Source organism: Varanus komodoensis, unplaced genomic scaffold (genome assembly GCF_004798865.1).
Source record: "Varanus komodoensis strain SLA01 unplaced genomic scaffold, ASM479886v1 scaffold10, whole genome shotgun sequence".
In the NCBI taxonomy this organism is placed as follows: Eukaryota; Metazoa; Chordata; class Lepidosauria; order Squamata; family Varanidae; genus Varanus; species Varanus komodoensis.
In genome coordinates this window covers 25,033,041-25,050,475 of record NW_025335269.1, presented here as the reverse complement: position 1 = coordinate 25,050,475, position 17,435 = coordinate 25,033,041, and the positions used below count along the sequence as shown (strand labels likewise).

Genomic DNA, 17,435 nt, shown 5'->3' with positions numbered 1-17,435 from the left:
TGTCCGTTTATCTTTCTCTCTGTTCTGCACTGAGGTGTTATTTATTAATACTACACAAGACTATACAAACCAGCAAGACTTATTTGCATTTGACACTTATTACATGATCTGTTTTTGTGATATATATGAATGTGATGTTTTAAGAGGAAGATTATATTCCACAGAACATATGAAAATGGATCACATGCTTACTGTCATATGCATGTTGCTTCTCACTTCTTCCAATCTCCAAATTGAATGGCATTTCTTCCTTCTTGCATGAGAATTGTTCAGTCTGTGTTATGGTCTTGCTAGCCCAATGAAACAAAACATTGACATGGTTGAAAAGGCATTGCATGGAGCCTCCATGTCAACCATAACATTTCCATTGAGTCAACCTTTAGCCCTACTTTACATTCTAATTCATGAATTGTCTTTATTCATGCAATGTTGTAAACCAGCCAGAGAGATCAACTATCGTGCAGTATAGAAATGGAGAAATAAGATAATTAATGCCATGTCTTTATGTTGCACTTTTGTGTAATTTCTGTTTTAAATTTGGAAAAGATAATCTGATAATCTTAGGTCCAGTGTAATTTTTCCTTATACAGATTACTATAGCTTCAACTATTGGGTGACACAGAAATAAATAAAGAACTGTGTTTCAGTGTAGTATTAACATTTATTAGGAGTGTTTGGGAAAGGGCTGCATAAGAATACAAGAATACATTGTTTGTCTATGTTTTCTTAAGCATCATTCTTTGCTAATTATCAAACCACAATCTATCATTGTGAATGCAGTTATTCATTAGGAATCTTGCATTCAGTTTTGTGGTGTCAAATTAAGAGCTTCATCTTGAAAGGCATTTTTTTCTTTTTTCTTTTAATTTCATTGAACATTGGTATTGCCTGTGATGCTACTATTTCTTCCAAAGACAAAATAGTTATCACAGTGTGTGACTGTATAAGGGAAAATAGCATGTAAGCCAATGGTTCATGAATATTGGCTGCTGTAAATCTCATGATTCCAGAAGAATAGTTTCCAGCCTGCAGCATGATGGAAGTTGCCACTGACAATAACCATAAGCTCCTGGCTCACACATTATGTTTCCTACATGAGTACATCTCATGAACTGTAAATACAGCTTGCACAAGAGAAGTCAACAGATCTCAGCTAGCCCTTGGACCGACCTCTTCTGTATCCATTTTTGAAAAGTATAAAAACATCAAGCAACTAAAACTCATTTGTGTTTACTTTACAGCTCACTCCAGGTTTAGTGCCTTTGAATTTGAAAGAACAACACTAATTGGAAATGACATTCATTCTGTTTCATGTTCTTGTAAAGGGTTCAAAACTCAATATATGTCCGACTTCTGTGAATTTGTTCTGTGGATGCACATCGGGGGGAAGCATGTATCAAAATTCTTTAGGATGCCCTTTGCTGTATACCATTGAATACAGGCAGCTTACTGTATATCGAGTTCCTAGTTGTTTGTGCTGAGAAGGATCTTAAAGGCCATTCAATGAACTGTTACAGCTTCATTATTTGTATAAGCAATGGAATAATCTCAGCAGAGTTTTTCCCCCATGCCCCATTAAACTATATAACTTGTTTTAGATTTGGTATTTTACAAATTACTATTTAATGCCCAATCCATTTTTTCTCCCATGACAATTTTGCAGCAAACACAATTATTTCATAGAAAATGCCTAAACATTCAGCAGAGGTGGAAGTATAGTCACTCTCCTTCTCCCAATGAGTGGTAAGGTGCCAGTGGTTGAAATGTCAAAGGAAGTGGATCACACCAAATAATAGTGCAAGATAAAGTTTATTTTGTATTTTACAAAAGAGAGAACAGTATTGTAAGGGACAAAGATACTTGCTATCTAGAGCTTTAGATACGTGAGAGAGATTTCAGTGCAAACGTAGATCAGAATGGATGTTACTCAGCGGCCTGATGGAAATAAACAAATTTTGCTTTTGTGGCACAATCCTATGATATGCCTTTCTACCTCTCCAAACTAAGAGGATTACAGGCATCCTATGCTGGGCAGGAAGAACATGGAGGCAAAGTGTAAAGCACTTCAGTGGCTGATTTTGGTTGGATAAGCTCCTTTGCAACAAGAGCGAGTGCTTTGGTTAAGGCAATATTAAGATACATGGTATCTTGGTTGTGTTGGTTTCCTCCATTCCCTGCCCTCAGAACACTTCCAAACTGCTTCCAGTGTCACTTGTGACCTTGGAGAAGTCGCCATGTTTCTGCACTGTCTGTGAGGGGAGAGGGATCGGAGTGCAGATCCTGAGTTACAAAATGATTTTCCAACATTGTAGCAGGGAAATCTGAAAATTCCTAAAATGGTCTAGATGCTATCTTGCAGCCTACCAGTATTTATTAAAAGTCTAGCATGTTCAGTATGTTTTGCAATAGTGGTTTTCCTTTATTAGAAGACTTGCCTCATTTGCTATGCTGGTTAACTTAGGGACATTGCTTCTAAACTTATTCATAGCAACCTTGTTGTTACAGTTTTGTTTAACTCAGTGGAGTTTTCTAGGGCCTTCACTTTTTGGATATTTTCTAGCTTGCTATCTCAGCAGATAATTGTTTCAAAAGCCAGAAGCATCAACAGGCAGCAGTGTTTTGTTCTGTTGGCCATTGGAATTGTATCTGTTTTCCAGTCATTTTGTTGAGATGAGTGATACTTCATCATGAGGATGACATCCGTGTGTGTGTGTGTGTGTGTGTGTGTGTGTGTGTGTTCTCTTAAAGCAAGAAAGCTTGTTATGGGAATAGCTGAAACATGAGAACTCCTGCTGCTGCAGGAAAAGGATGGTTCTGGTCAATGAAGCTAATGCCTTTGAGATAAGAGCTCTTTCTTGTTTGTTATTAATGTCATTCTTCAATTCAAAGGGTAGCAGAAGTTCAAGGTTCAAATCCTGTTGATGGCCATCCCAATGGTCACTGAACTCGAAAGAACATATTAGAATATGGGCTGTTTATCCTCAAGTAAATCATCTCTTTAGTGAAGTTCTTTGTAATCAGCTTTCTCTATCATTAGTGAAGTTCACTAAAACTAATTATTTTTGCAGTGTAAATATTACAGCAGTGTCCAGCTGGGCAATGTGCTTTTAATGCTTATCAGCAGGCCCAGCAAGTAAAAGACTGGAGTGTTTTATTTGATCAGTTTATTAGCGGTAAACCGGAGTGGTTCTTCTCTGGTTATTTGTCAGTGGATACATTTCAGTAGTTCTAGTGTGTATGGCACTAACCTAAATCTTGTGAAGTCTTGCTTCCTGGTGACGCTCTCTTTGAAAGCTAGCTATGAAAATAAAGGGCCTTTGGAAAGCATTAAATTGTATAAACAGCACATACTTTCCAATATATTTTTCCTAGAGAAAAATAACTCATTGCACAGAGGGAAATTTTTATTTTATGCACCCTCCAAACACTCATTTTATAACAATCTCTGGAGGTGACAAGATGCTTATAAATGCTGAAACTTGGTCAGTTCATGATCCTGAGAATTGTTACAGTGAGGACAACTTTGTTAATGGGACTTTACAAGCTCTTGGTTCCAAAAAAATAATACTAGAACATGATTGGCCTTGGTGCCTCTTTCTGCAGAGAATACACTCCCTATTTTGGAATGTGGAGCAAGGAACTATCATAACTATACTATTAAGGGCCAGTACTATTGCTTTCCCAACACTGGAGGGAGAAAAAAGAGCATGCAAGGGAAAGATGTACCAGGTATAGGATGCACGTAAGCCTCTGAGTTCAGATGCTTAGAGGTGGTAAAATTGTGCCCTAAATATACTCTGTTCTGCACACAAAGAAACAGTACCTGATACTTCCCTTATGCAGTACATTTTATACCTACATTAGATGTGCTTGGGCAAAAATAGATGCATACTGAATGAAGCGTTCTTATGTTATGGAATGTTTTTAGTTTATTATTGGAACAATCTTCATAGTCCATATGTACACGACTGTCTCATAGACAAAGAAATAAAGTGCAAATTGTCCAGTTTACCTAATGAGTAGTCCTGACATACTTTAGTATTCAAAGCCATCCAAAACTGCTCCCAGAAATGAGCAAACAAACCAGCTGCTTATGAGAAAACAAAATCTACATCTTTTATATGGGGGGCTGAGATTTTCATCTGGAGGAAACATTCATTTCAATTGTAAATAGAAGCTTGGTCTGAGCAAAAAGTATTTGTTTCAGCAGCAAAGAGAAATGCATTGGATCAACATTTGATAATATAAAGTTGCATTGAAATGAAGTTGGATAATAGTGCATCAGAGGAGGGTTTCTTTGTCACAACGAAAACTAGCTTATTTTTGCCATTGATAGGTCATTAATTATTGGTTAAAGAAAACCGAAGTATTATTTCTGCTTATTGACCAGTTTATTTATACTACAGTAAACTGCATGAATAGTTTGGTTTGCACCACCTTATCATCCAGTTGGATTATTTAGCCAGATAGAAATCTAACAGTATATTTTTCCTCTTTTGTACCCCCTGCCCAATTATTTAAAATGTTTCACTCATTTTTTCAAAGATAAAAACAAATCCTATTAGCTAGGTGAACTGAATTAATGAGATGCTCCAAATAATCTGTGAAACAGTTCATCTTTATTTAACCTTTTCGAATGGTCAGGCCTGTGAATTAAATACTTAAGCTGTTTGATTTCTTTTTTTAAAAAATAATGTTATTGAAGCATGTTTGAATCCTTTTGGAAACAATATATTCTGATGGTTACCTTCAAAAAATCTGTAGTGATAGCCTACAAGCTTTATTTTTCCATGCATACTTTAATATGTAGGTGGGCAACATGAGGACCTCCAGATGGTGTTGAGCTAAAGATAAGATCATCCCTTTAATAGGCCATTCTGTCTGGGCTGATGAGAATTGAGGACCAACATCTGCAGGGCACAGGTTGCCTACTTCTGCTTTAGAGATTGTAATAGATGTCAAAAGAATGTAACAACTAGTGCTTCCCACACAATAATGGAGAGAGCATTTCAAAAAGCAGGTGCCACTGCAGAAAATAACTATTTTTATGCTGCTGATAAAGGACGATCTGGGGGTTCTGGCATAACCAAAAGGGATCCCCTTTGAAATTTCAGTAGTGAGTCTGTGCAGAAGAAAGTTTTGGGTTGTTTAGTGCGTTATATGTCCCTTTCATATGTCACCTTCAAGTCACTTAAGGGCTGGCCTATACAGATAAACAAATAGCATGATATGTATAGTATGCTTGCCAGGTTACAAGTTGTGGAAGTTCCAGATGGATTCAAGGACATTCCCAGGATTGTACTATAACTCTCTTGTAGCATGACAGACATGGCGTGGTATCACAAGCTATGTCACTGCTGTAGAACACAAACCTATGGAGTCCAAAGGGGATGGGGATGGCAACATATGCTCTAACCATGCAGCCAAAAGCAGAAACCCATAGTCCTTACATTTAGTCAGGTACTAGAATAAGATTTCAGTAGGTAGTACAACACAGTAGACAACTGTCTCCAAAATGTTGTTTATGCACCAGGCAACTAGAGCTGGACTTAGGATATGGCAATTTAGGATTGGCATGTCAGAGTGATCATAGGAATTGCTGTGATCATCCAATTCATAAATTGTGTTTATTCTTGTTAGAGTATACTTGGGACTACTTGCATGAACAAAACTGGCATTCTGTGAATTAATCTTTAGATGGAAACACGTCATTTCATTATTTTTTCTTTCACAGAACTCAATCCAGTCCAAGGTTTTGATAATTCCTCTTGTTTCCCAATGGAGGAATCAATGTTAGTGAAAAGAGAAAATTTCCTTTGATGAATTGCATGCGTGGCTACTGCATTTAAAACCAGTAATTTCATCTATGGGCAACCGCACCCCAATATTTTATTATGGATTTTTTAAAAAGAAAAATAATTGGAATTAAAAAGTCAAAAATAGTTTTTCTTGGGCACAATTACTGAGTTGGCGCTTGATTGTAATGTCCAAAGCTGCTTTATAAATGTCAGATTAATGTCTAATCAACTTACAGTTATTATCTGACCTGTCATCTCCACAAGAGAGATGGAATTCCACTGTTCATTCCTGTAACTGTTGCCTTGATGTTGTCATGCACAGGCTGACTAACATGCCACAAGTGTATTTAAGATAATGACAGTATCTCTGCATAAATTCCTTAAGATTTTCTACCATTTATTTCCACAGAAAGGGACTGACTTGCAAAAATAGAAATGTTTGCAGCAGAATGATCACATACATGGTCCTTAGGTAGCTTCTCCGGGAGCAGAGGTTTCTTCAGAATTCCAGGCTGGATCTGGAGATTCATGCTTGGATTTCCCTTTTCCTCCTCAAAGTCCACATGGAAAGAGCCACACTGGCTTTTTTTGAGGCATAAAGGCAACTCCAGAGAAGGGAGAAGGAGGCATTGAGATGTAGAAAGGTTATGATTATCCTGGTGGTTCTCCAGCCTCCTTTGACCCCATCTTAAGCAATGTATCTAGGTGGCCAAAATCAGCCACATCACTGAACTGCAGAACAGGAGGAGAACAAGTCATAATTAAGTATATGTGTAGCTTATAATTACAATGCAATAGCTTAGGCATTTTCAAACAGTACTCATATAGCTGTGTTGACTTTTCACATACGTGAATACCTCTTCAAGGGCTAGGTCTTTCCCCGGCTGCTGATTGATTATATCTCAGTCATAATAGTTTGTTATGGCTCATTTGAATCTTGACAACCCCCCTTTTAAACATCTCAGAACCTGAAGTACATCACCAATATAAGCAACAGCAGGTATCACTTCTGTAACATCTGAATGATCAAGCTCATTGGGTTGTATCCAGCAGTGTCATTTTCCTAGCACAATATTTCAGCTGCTTACAGAAATTCATTTTCATCCTTGCACAAATATCAAATCCAGTAGTTTGATTCCATTTGTTGTACATGCCATTCAAACCTGAAAGAACAATTTTACCATTGGTTGCTGAGATTGCTTATAGAACTGCTTGGCAAGAGTGGTGAAAAGCCCATGCCGCTTGCTTTTTTTGGTCTTGCTGGTCATTGGCCTTCCACCGATGCTGAACGGTCCTTTGCTGGGACCTTCTGTTAACGTCATTTCTGTAATGTTTTAATAATAACAACAACAACAATGGCTTTTACCAGTGTGCAGTCAACGCTATCTGATATGAGTTTTCAATGCCTAAGCTAAGACAAACTTACCAGTCAGCTAATTTGTACGCAAAGGTAGAGGATGCCTTGCTGGGAGATATCAGTTCAACTTTTAAAACTGCGAGGATCACACTGACAAAGGGAAGATACTGTCCTGTTGCTTTTGGTGCATATTCTCCTTTGCTGTTCCCTGCCATCCCATTTCAATGCTTCTGGGTGCTTCCAGATCCCTCTTTTCTTTTAAGATTACTTTTCTTAGTCCCTAACAACTGGATTCAAATTAGTTGAATATCATCCAGTCAGTTCCCTTGTGTGTTACTCACCTCCCTTTACTGCTTCCTTTGATAGCTGAAACATAGTTGCCAGGCAAAACTACCCATATTGGAAAGCCATGGATGCATACAGGTCCACTATGATGGCTAACCAAGATATGTGGCCCCACCAAGAGCAACAGAAATCGATCTTTAGGCTTTTACCAAGTCATATGATTTGTCTTTCACTTTAGGATTGTTTGCTTTGACTGTTAGTCTCTCCAGGTTCTCAGGCAGAAGGACACTTTTCCCATCACAGGTGTCATGGCCTCCTCAACTGGAGATGCCAGGGACTGATCTTGGTACTTTTCACAACCAAAGCCTAAGCTATCCATCTGAACTGCAGTCCCCTCCCCTTACTAGCCAATGACCTGCACTTTCTTCTTACTAGCCATGTTGCCATTATCTCCTATTGCCCCCAGTAGAGTATTTGGTGGCTTGCATGAAAACTGTGCAATTTACTTTAATGTTTTGACTCAGGGCAGCTCTCGATCAACATAATGAGATGCATCCGATGTTGTTTTTTTTTTTTTTTTTCTTTTGAAAGCATTTCACCGTAAACGTCCATGGCATTGGAGGGGCAGAATTCTTCCCTGGAAAGAGCAACACTGTGCTTCCTCTCACATAGAATGGTTTGTGCTTTGAGGGAAAAAGGGCTGTCTGCTGATGGCCCCTCCATAAGGCTTGGGTAGCTCCAGAGCTGCTGTTCCGTGCACTTCCTTGCTTCGGGGAAGCCTCTGTGGCCTGTGAAGCCATTGGTAGTATGTTTTCCAACAACCATCTTTCTTGTTTCAGCATTCCTATGCACCAGCTCCCCACCCCATGGCTCCTCCCAGCCCCAGCACGAACAGCAGCAACAACAGCAGCAGCAACAGCAGCGGAGAGCAGTTGAGTAAAACCAACCTGTACATCCGAGGCCTTCCGCCCGGCACCACGGACCAGGATCTGATCAAGCTGTGCCAGCCGTAAGTCAAGCAGTCGGTTCTCCATCTCACTGGAAATGCCTGTGCTGAAGGGTCATGCTGGCAAGGACAAATTGTCCCAATTGTCAGCTCACACAGGCAGGTTTATTTATGTGCAGATGAAGGAGTTAGATGCATGGTAGGCCTGTCTGTAGCTAACACCCATTAAAGGACACCTTGCATCTTTAGTTCAAGTGTAATAAAAATCTTCCTGACAATGTGCACTGTAAAGATGCAGGGTTTGACCTGCAGAGTCTTTGGCGAGAAGGAAGGAAGTGCTGCTGCTTGATCCCAGCTGGGGTGCATTACTAGTTGCTAGGGAAACTTGCTCTGGTAGAAAAGAGTATGCCATAAGGAGACGACAAACAGAAGTTCCCATCCTGTTATTGTGGCAATAGCTCTTTAACTTGAAGACCTTAATATTACCAAATTAGCACCTTGAATCAGAATTAATTCTCTGAATGGTCCACTCAGTTGGAATAAACTGAGTGGATTATATCAGTATCTTAGTTCTGCATGTCTTCTTCTGAATTGAATGTTTAAAAAAAGAAAATAGTGAATTCATGAAAAAACTACTGATAGTTCAGTCTTGAGAATCTCTGATTTAAAAGGCTATCTAGAAATACAATAATAATGCTGCTAATGCTAATAACAATACAAATTTATTAGGTTTGTAATTGTGTTTGCTACTGCCTCCTCTCTCCCACTTACCGGGTTTTCCCTTCTCCCATTTGCAGAACAAATAACGTGTTAAAACTACATCTAGGGCAGAAGGCTATGCTTGGATAGAAAACAGTCCTACAACTCCCAGCATTCCCCAGCATGCATGCATGGCAATATGTCCATAAGGCCAAAGCAGATGTTATTTTAAATCTGTGTCCAGCATCTACATTGTTCATTTTTATTCTACCTCTAGAATTGATGCAGGATCTTAACATTCTCCTTACCACTGTCCCCAGTGCTGGTTTGAATGGGGGTACCAGTGCCTACTCCAGAGGAAACATTAAATAAGAAGGCCTAACTACTAAAAACAGTCTCTTTGTGAATGCCAGCGTTGGATGAAATTTGCTGTAGAAAAACCTGCACAATGTGATGGAGAGGGATGTGTCAGAAAACTTTAACTGCACACAGCAAGCAGCCATATCTCTTATCCCACTGTTATCCTCCGATTTTGGAGCTGTTCCCCTCTCCTGCATGCTAATCAGGCATGGGTATTTCCTACTCATTGACAAATGGGTAAGTGGGGCATTGAAAATGGAGAGTTGTAAAGGACTGTAGAGATCTATGAACAGCTGTTATGTTATAAATAGAAATGTGTATGCCTCACTTTAGCATATGATCACAGAGCCTCTTGTTTCTTTGTTTTAGTTCTATTTACACTGAAAAAATTTGAAAAATTCTGTAGAAGTCCATAATCACTACATTACAGCAATTGTCCAGCAGGCTTATGTCTCCTCACACTCACTTCTGCTGTCACCAGCATTGAACTATTCCTTCCCTTAGCCTCCGTGATGTGTTTCTACAGTTCATTTGTAGATTAGACCCGCCATTAAACTGCTCTCTTGTTGCATGGATTTCTCTGTCCTTTGGGGTCTGAAAATCCTCGGGGGCTTGTGGTTGATGGTTGCTGTGGTCTCTTCCTTTGCTACTGCTTTTCCTGGGCCTCTGAGGGGAATGCCTGCCCGCAAGTTAATCTTTGCTTTCCCACCTATCGTAAAAAGTGCCTCGGACATTAACAGCTCAGATTCATAGTAGATATGCACAAGCATAAACATACACGATCGTGGAAATCAGGAAAGGGAGTACAACTCATGCCTTCCTTTTTTCTTTTCCTTTGTCTTCAGTTACTCCACTTGGGAGTTCAACCACATACTAGAATCTTATGGGAGAGACAAGCTGGGCATTGTTCACAGGCCTTGTTTCTTCCATTGCATCCTGTTGCTTGGTCATGCCACATTCAACCCAGCAGAGGGAAAGGGCTGAGCTGGGGAGATTCTCCACATGGATCTTCCCTGTGTAATTTAGAAGCAGGCCCATGTGTGCACAGACACCTCCCTGCTTCAGGCCTTCCCTTTTCATGGAAGTGGATGGAATGCAATTGGGTGGCCACTTCCTTTTTGGCAAAAAAGAAAGAGCTACAGGGATGGGCAGCCCCACAAAAGGGAGCACTAGTTTGAATAACATCTACATATGCAAATACAGGGGTGCAAAGTTAGAAAAAATAAAATATTATTTAAAAACAGAAGGCATCTCACCTTAGTGGCAAAACCAGCTCACTTTGCTCTGTCTGCTATCCAGTTCTTCTTTCTTGATGGTTACCCTCAAAGCCCAGTTCTTTAACTTTAAATCAGACTTAGACAGGACAACTCAGCAAATAGAAGACTCTCCTCTGTCTGTTTTCTGAAACAGAGGACTCTGTTTGATAAGAGTCTCCCCCTATACAGACTTCCCTGTATACCAGGCACTCTGATATTTAGGGTACAGGGCGAGGTACAGGGTGAGTGTTTGCAGCCCTGTTTTTCCACATCATGAAATTGCAGTTGCATGAGGAGGAATATCCAAACCAAGTGAATTTAGACCTTTCCATTTTAGTCCTTCCAGTTTTTTAAACAAACTATGGGAAATATAAGAAACACTGGATTTTTAGTATAAAACATTTCTGTTTATGCCTCATGTGGTTTAATATCAGTCACAAGCCACCTAGTGACAGCCTGTTTCCTGTGTTTGGAAATAGTATCCTACGTGAAATTCTCTATGTGCATCTGTACACAGGAACCTTACATGAGAACCTTGAAGTACAAGGATACACAATCCTTGCTGGAAGCTACCTGATTGTATTCAGTGCATCATTAGAGCGCTAACTGCATCAACTTATACTCAGGGGCCAAGAAACTGTTGGAGTTATTCAACATAAACAGTATGCCAATACCTACCATTTTGGAAAAGAGCAATACATGCCCCCACCCACCCTGCTAAATATTTATTTTGGAGGATTCCACAAAGAATCTCAAGGCAGAGTACAGGCTTCTCCCTCAACCCTGGAAACAACACAGTGGATAGTTTGAGCTGACACACAGACTGAGGAAGGTCACCCAGAGAGCTTAATGACTTAATTGGGATTTGAACCCAATTTGAGTCCCCCTGATGCTAGTCCAGTACAAACTGCTCTGCATCATTACCTAGCTTTCTTTATAATATATGGTGTGGCTTATGCATGTCTGCACCATGGACACCTTGCTGTGCTCTGACATCTCCACTCCCATTTGGATGGGAGGTTGAAATCAAATTTTTGGTGAGGGCAAAAAAGGGATGTGAAAGTGATTGGATGGGAATGGAGGGAAGTAGTCTGTGAGCTGTTTGGAGCAAAGCGCTCTGAAACTTGGAGGTAGCTCTTTCAGCTACACTTTTCTGGGGACCTACAGTACTGTTAGTTTATAGGTATAGAAGCAGGGAGTTGATCTTGGAGGTGGGGGCATGCTATGTGCTTAAACCTAGTGTTCTTCTGCTCTCTTAGCCTTTTTACTTGTGACAATCATGGGGAATTTCAGCATAGATTATATGGTCTAATCCACAACAGGTGTAAAAACACAAATAGCTGTAGTCTGATTTCTACCAGCTGGCAATTTAACGTTTGACAGTCCAGGAAAAATGGTTTTGTTCATAAGCTCTTTACCTTAGCTGTATTCCAGAGAGAAATATCTAACAGCACATGATTTCTGTGATTCTGTACGGTAACTGTTCTGTAAGGTAACCATTCTGTAGGGTAACTTGAAGCCCATGGGGTACTGTTACTTGTGAGTTCTTGTTACAACCTTTAAACACCCATTTCCATAATTTTACGCAAAGTCCTGTCCTATGCATGTATAGTCAGACATAAGTCTCAATGAGTTCAATGAGATACAGTGTGTGTAGAACTGCATGTTAATGTATTTTATCAGAATAAAGTATTTGTGCATACCTTCATCTATTTAAGTTTTAAATGCTTTGGGGGACAATATCACCCCCTTTGATATCATACTCTGATGCTGAGTGCTGATGGTAATGTAGCTAATAAAGAACTACTGAGAAACAGAAGGTTTCAGTGTGCTTGAGGAAGCTTCAAAGTTTACAAAAGTACCAAAGGTCTTTTTCAAAATTTAAGGGGGCAGCACTGCACAAAACACCCTGAGCCCAATAAGAACTGAACATGCTCAGGAGCTATGGAATATTGATTGTTCATTGGAGAAAGCCCGCTTCTTGATAGGTGAGGGTACACTATATTTGTGTGTGTTTCTGTAGGCCCCATTTGTGCAGAGTTATACTAAATGTGGTTGACTTTGTGACCCAATGCATGTGGGGGCTTTTCTGCATTTCCTTGTATCTGTGGAACAGGTATCTGTGTGACTCCGTTATATCACTAAGCTGCTGGAAATTGGATTTCAAGGAAACTGTTACCTGTTATCTTTAGAGCAGTATCTTCCAATGTGAATGCATGACAACAGAACATTTCTCCCATAGCATCCGTTCTCACCAGATTGTTGCTTCATTCCTTGTACTCACTCACACGTTTTTCTACCTGATGGGATTCAAAGCATTGCAAACTGGAGCTGGGGGGAGAGAGAGAGACAGAGACAGGGAAAGAGAGTGAGCGAGCGAGCGAGCACACACTGGGAAGAACGTACAGACAGGATCATATAGCCACTTCATGTCACTGAGCTCTGAAGGTTATACAGGTCTAGCTAGCAGATAATCATAACTCTATTATTACATCGAGCAAATATGAAGAAAGACAGGCAGTAACATCCACCAGTGAGTTCTCTATAAAAGAATGTAGAAAAAGTTTTCAGATAATTATTGTGTGTGGAGGGGGCATGTTTTCTGTTTGGCAACAAAAACAATGTCTCCAGGCCTCTTCCATTATAAAGGTTACACTTGGCAATCACAGCCAGTGCAATTTTAATTGGCCTTAATTGATGTGATTCTAAAGGGTGGAAGAAAGCAGGATTTCATGTTTGATAAGTACCATTGTTATCTGAGCCTCCTGACACTTTTACATCTCAATGGTATGCTTTTTTTTATGTCTGCTGCACACAGAATAGAAAATAGCCAGCTTGAGAGCTAGTGACACTCAACTGCTGAGTCCATTATACTCAGTGCCAGACATTTTTGACAAATGGATCAACACAATCAAACCTATGATCAATTTAAGGGTAACCTTGTCAGGGTAATCTGTCAAACAGCACAAATATAGTTATGAGAAAACCAGTCATCATGAACTGAATGTAACCAAGTAAATAAGGAAAATATTGCTAGAAGATCATTTTTTTTTTTTGTGGAATACTTTTGAGGCTGAAAAATTACCTTCAAAGAATTCTCAGCCAAAATATATTGGGCCTTTTTGCATAGAGATGCTATCTAGATGCCACTTGTACACTTGAATTCTTATAAATGATTCTAATAACAGTCTGATTAAATGCTGAACAAGTTCTCTGTGATTAACAATTACTGTATATTTTTCCATCCCTTCTATTTCACTTGTATTTTCACTGCTACAAATCTAAGGCAACTATCTGCCCCTTTGGAACCATTTAAAAAAACAAAACCGAAATGAGATTTGGACATGCTGGTTGAGGATGTTGAAAGTTGTAGTCCAGCACATCTGGAGGACATAAAAGAGACACTTTTTCTGCCAGTGTGTGATCATGGTAACAAAGAGCTTAGACAAGTTTCCTCTGTTGGAAGAAGCCACTCCATTGGAGGAAGCCTTTCAGGATCCAGTTCAGTGTTCATAATATTCTATTCTATTCTATACATTATTTTTAAAATACAATTTGTTTATTAGACTAAAGCATGCTTAACTTTGCTGGATTGCAGCCAGTTTCACAGCATGGAGATATAACGTGTTTCAGGTCCTCTTAAAGATTTTTCCAAATCAATGTTTCTTTCAAACCTGAATATATCCAAAATCAGATTTGAAATTAACTACGCTTTGGTTTCAGTGCCAGTGTAAATTATATGTATTGCGATAATAGATTAGATACAAATTCTGGGATACTGCAGTTCAGTTCGTTGAAATCAATGGAACTTAAGTCAGCCATGTTGAAATCTGGATCTAGCCCAATGTTCTAAGCAATTGTTCTATTTTATCCCTGTTGCCATCATTGGAGGCATATTAAGTAAGATATTTGGCATAATCCCTTATATAAATAAATTCAAATACAATATTATGAGTGCCAGTAGCATTAAAAACTTCTGTTTTAATACTTTTGCGCACTTTAGATGTCATTTTCCTAAATTAATTTCCTCTTACAATAAATCTATATAAATTCTAGGTCTGAAATGCTAAAAGTATTTAAACCAGGATATGTAGGGCTACTACAAAGTAAATGGACCACATCAATTGTACAATTAAAGTAATGCTAGTTTAAGTATCACTTTTCTGTCATTCCTTACCTGGTTCTCCTTACACAGATTAAATGTTTTGTCAGTCAGCCTGAATTGAATCCTGTGTTCTGTAGGCTGAAAACAAATATCTTTCATTAAAGGATTTTAACCAGAAAGAGAAAGACTAAAAGGATTGGGAAAATTATATCTTCACCCAGCACCTGCAAGAGCACAACCATGCAAGTCTCTCTGGGTAGCTTATTCCATAACGGGAGGTGGAGAGCAACAGAAAAGGTTTTCTGTAGCCATCCACCTCACCTCACTTAGTGGGGGCTCATGGAGAAGGACCACTAAGGATTATTTAAGGATCTGGGCAGGTATATATGGGAGGAGATGATCCTTTGGGTAATCTGGCCCAAACTAATTTAGGGCTTTGTACTGGGCTTGGAATTGCGCTGGCAGCAGTGCAGACAGAAAGGAATTGGCATAGCATGATCACATTGGCTAGTCACTATTAACAGCCACACTGTCCTATTTTGGCTCAGCTAACATTTTCTGATCATTTTCAAAGGCATCGCAATGGAGTAATCCAGACAGAGTGTGGATCCATAGCTATGCTATCTCTGTCAAGATAATGGCCTAGTTGGCGTATCAGCCTAAGCCAATAAAAACCATCAAATCCATGGCACCGAGACCACCTGTGTTTCTTGTGACAAAGCTGGATCGAAGAATATTCTAATTATGTGGCCCTAATCCTTTATGGGTATATCAACTCCTGCCAAAACTGGTTGAACATCACTTACCTGAAGAGACAACCCACCCGCTAAACATTTGTCCTCTTAGGTGCATTGGGTCAATAACATGTTGAGACAGTCCCATGGTTGTCATAGCAGCCTGAGTCTTCTCATTTCTAGTTCTCCTCTGGTTGGATGCCACATGACAAGAACTAGAACTGACAAGATGCAAGCTGCTATGAAGATTTACTGACTTCCACTTGTCCCAAGGCAATTTTGCTTCCTCAATAAAGTCTTTTCCATCCATAAGGAAGCCTTGTCTCTTGTCATCATATCTCATCCTTGGACTAGGTCTATGGGTCACTATCGCTGCTGCAGTTATAATTATTTTTTTTAAAAAAAATAGTTTATTGTTATTAAGCAACCTAGGTAAGCATCAGGCTTTGTTCTTCTCTTCTGGTATGGCTATTAGAAGGAGATTTGAAGCTTCCATTTCTGTTTCAGATTAAACAGAGTTTTAATCTGTACTCCAAAGTGCACATTAATGTGTATGGTTAATATTAACTATGATTAGTGAAAACTGGCCAGTTCCATAAACTATCCCAGATTCTTGGTTGCCTTTTAAGTTGGTTCTAAATACAGTTTGGATTCAGAATACAGTTGCCAAGATGTTACCCAGGGCTTGCAGCTCAGATCATTTAAGTGTTATATCTTCACTAGTTGCCAGTTTGTTTCCAGGCTTGATTCAAAGTGCTGTACATGACAGGGAAAACCTGAAAGAGCCAAGAGTACACATGAGCCTACCCAAGTAATGACAGCAAGTTCGGTGCTCATAACCTTCTCTTTTGTGGTACCAGTTTTATGGGCGTTTTCCTGGCTCCGTCTCTGTCCACCTTTGGTAGGATGTTAACGCATGCTGACTTATTCCTGTGTGTTTTGGGAACTGTTGTTTCTTGATTTGATACTGCAGTGTGCTGTAGCTATGTATTTGATCCTTACCATTTAAACTGGGTGCTGTGTTTGGTGAACCAGAAAAGATTTTAGTTTTTTCCACTACTCAATTTTCCTTTGCCAGCTGCTTTGGGTATTCAAAGTACAATAGTGGGATAAAGATTTGTTGAAATAAAGTGACAATAATTTCTCTAAAGCACAGACTCACATGCACTAATCATATAGACTTATTCATCTAACCCAGGGTCCTCAAACTTTTCCACCAGGGGCCCAGTTGAAAGCTGCCAGTGCTGGCCGGAAAGGTGGTGCCGGAGGTGGGGGCGGTGCGAGCAAGCACGCGTGCTGACGTGGAGGCAGGGCTCCCGGCGAGGCAGGGAGAGGCGAGGCTCAGGCAGGGCCAGGCACACACCGCAAGGCAGGAGCACGAGGCAGCGAGCCTCCAAGCGAGCAAACCGCTGCCTCCCCGTGCACGGGTTGAGGTGGGTGGCGGCGGGCACGGGCGGGCACGCAGCAGATCCAGATTGGCATGGCGGGCTGGATAAATGGGCATGGCGGGCCGGATCCAGCCCCCAGGCTGTAGTTTGAGGACCCATGATCTAACCAAACATCTTACAGGGCAGTCTTACACACATAAAATCAGTATTAGTTTAATTAAATTCAATGGAGTTTATTTCCAGGTGAATGCAGCCTTAGTTTCAATTCCATGACTGCTTAAGCCATAAAGTCTGTATAATGACCTGGTTTATCGTGCTATCAGAAGCATAAAATGTTTCAAGCCAGAAAAAAAATCAGGTTGGCAAAATTCTGCTTTCGATTCTGTTGTCAGTAGCTTTTGACCAAAACAAGAAAAAATGAACCTGAAGGGAGCATTCCAGTACTTCGCACTAATTTGTCCAAAATTGACTTTTCCTTCCAAATTGCTAACCATAGACCAGTGATCC

At 39.9% G+C, this 17,435-nt stretch overlaps 1 protein-coding gene across 7 annotated transcripts in view; it reads left to right on the top strand.

Annotated features, from left to right (window-relative positions):
- The window catches only part of RBMS3 (RNA binding motif single stranded interacting protein 3), a 515,412-nt gene that overhangs the window by 113,878 nt on the left and 384,099 nt on the right, over positions 1–17,435 (top strand). For all 7 annotated transcript variants that reach the window (XR_006413486.1, XR_006413484.1, XM_044417609.1 and 4 more), the window contains one exon: positions 8,280–8,449. Coding sequence is in view for 5 of the 7 variants with exons in the window: in XM_044417609.1 (XP_044273544.1) it covers positions 8,280–8,449 (170 nt within the window). In the remaining 2 variants the exon portion in view is untranslated. The remainder of the gene's footprint in view (positions 1–8,279; positions 8,450–17,435) is intronic.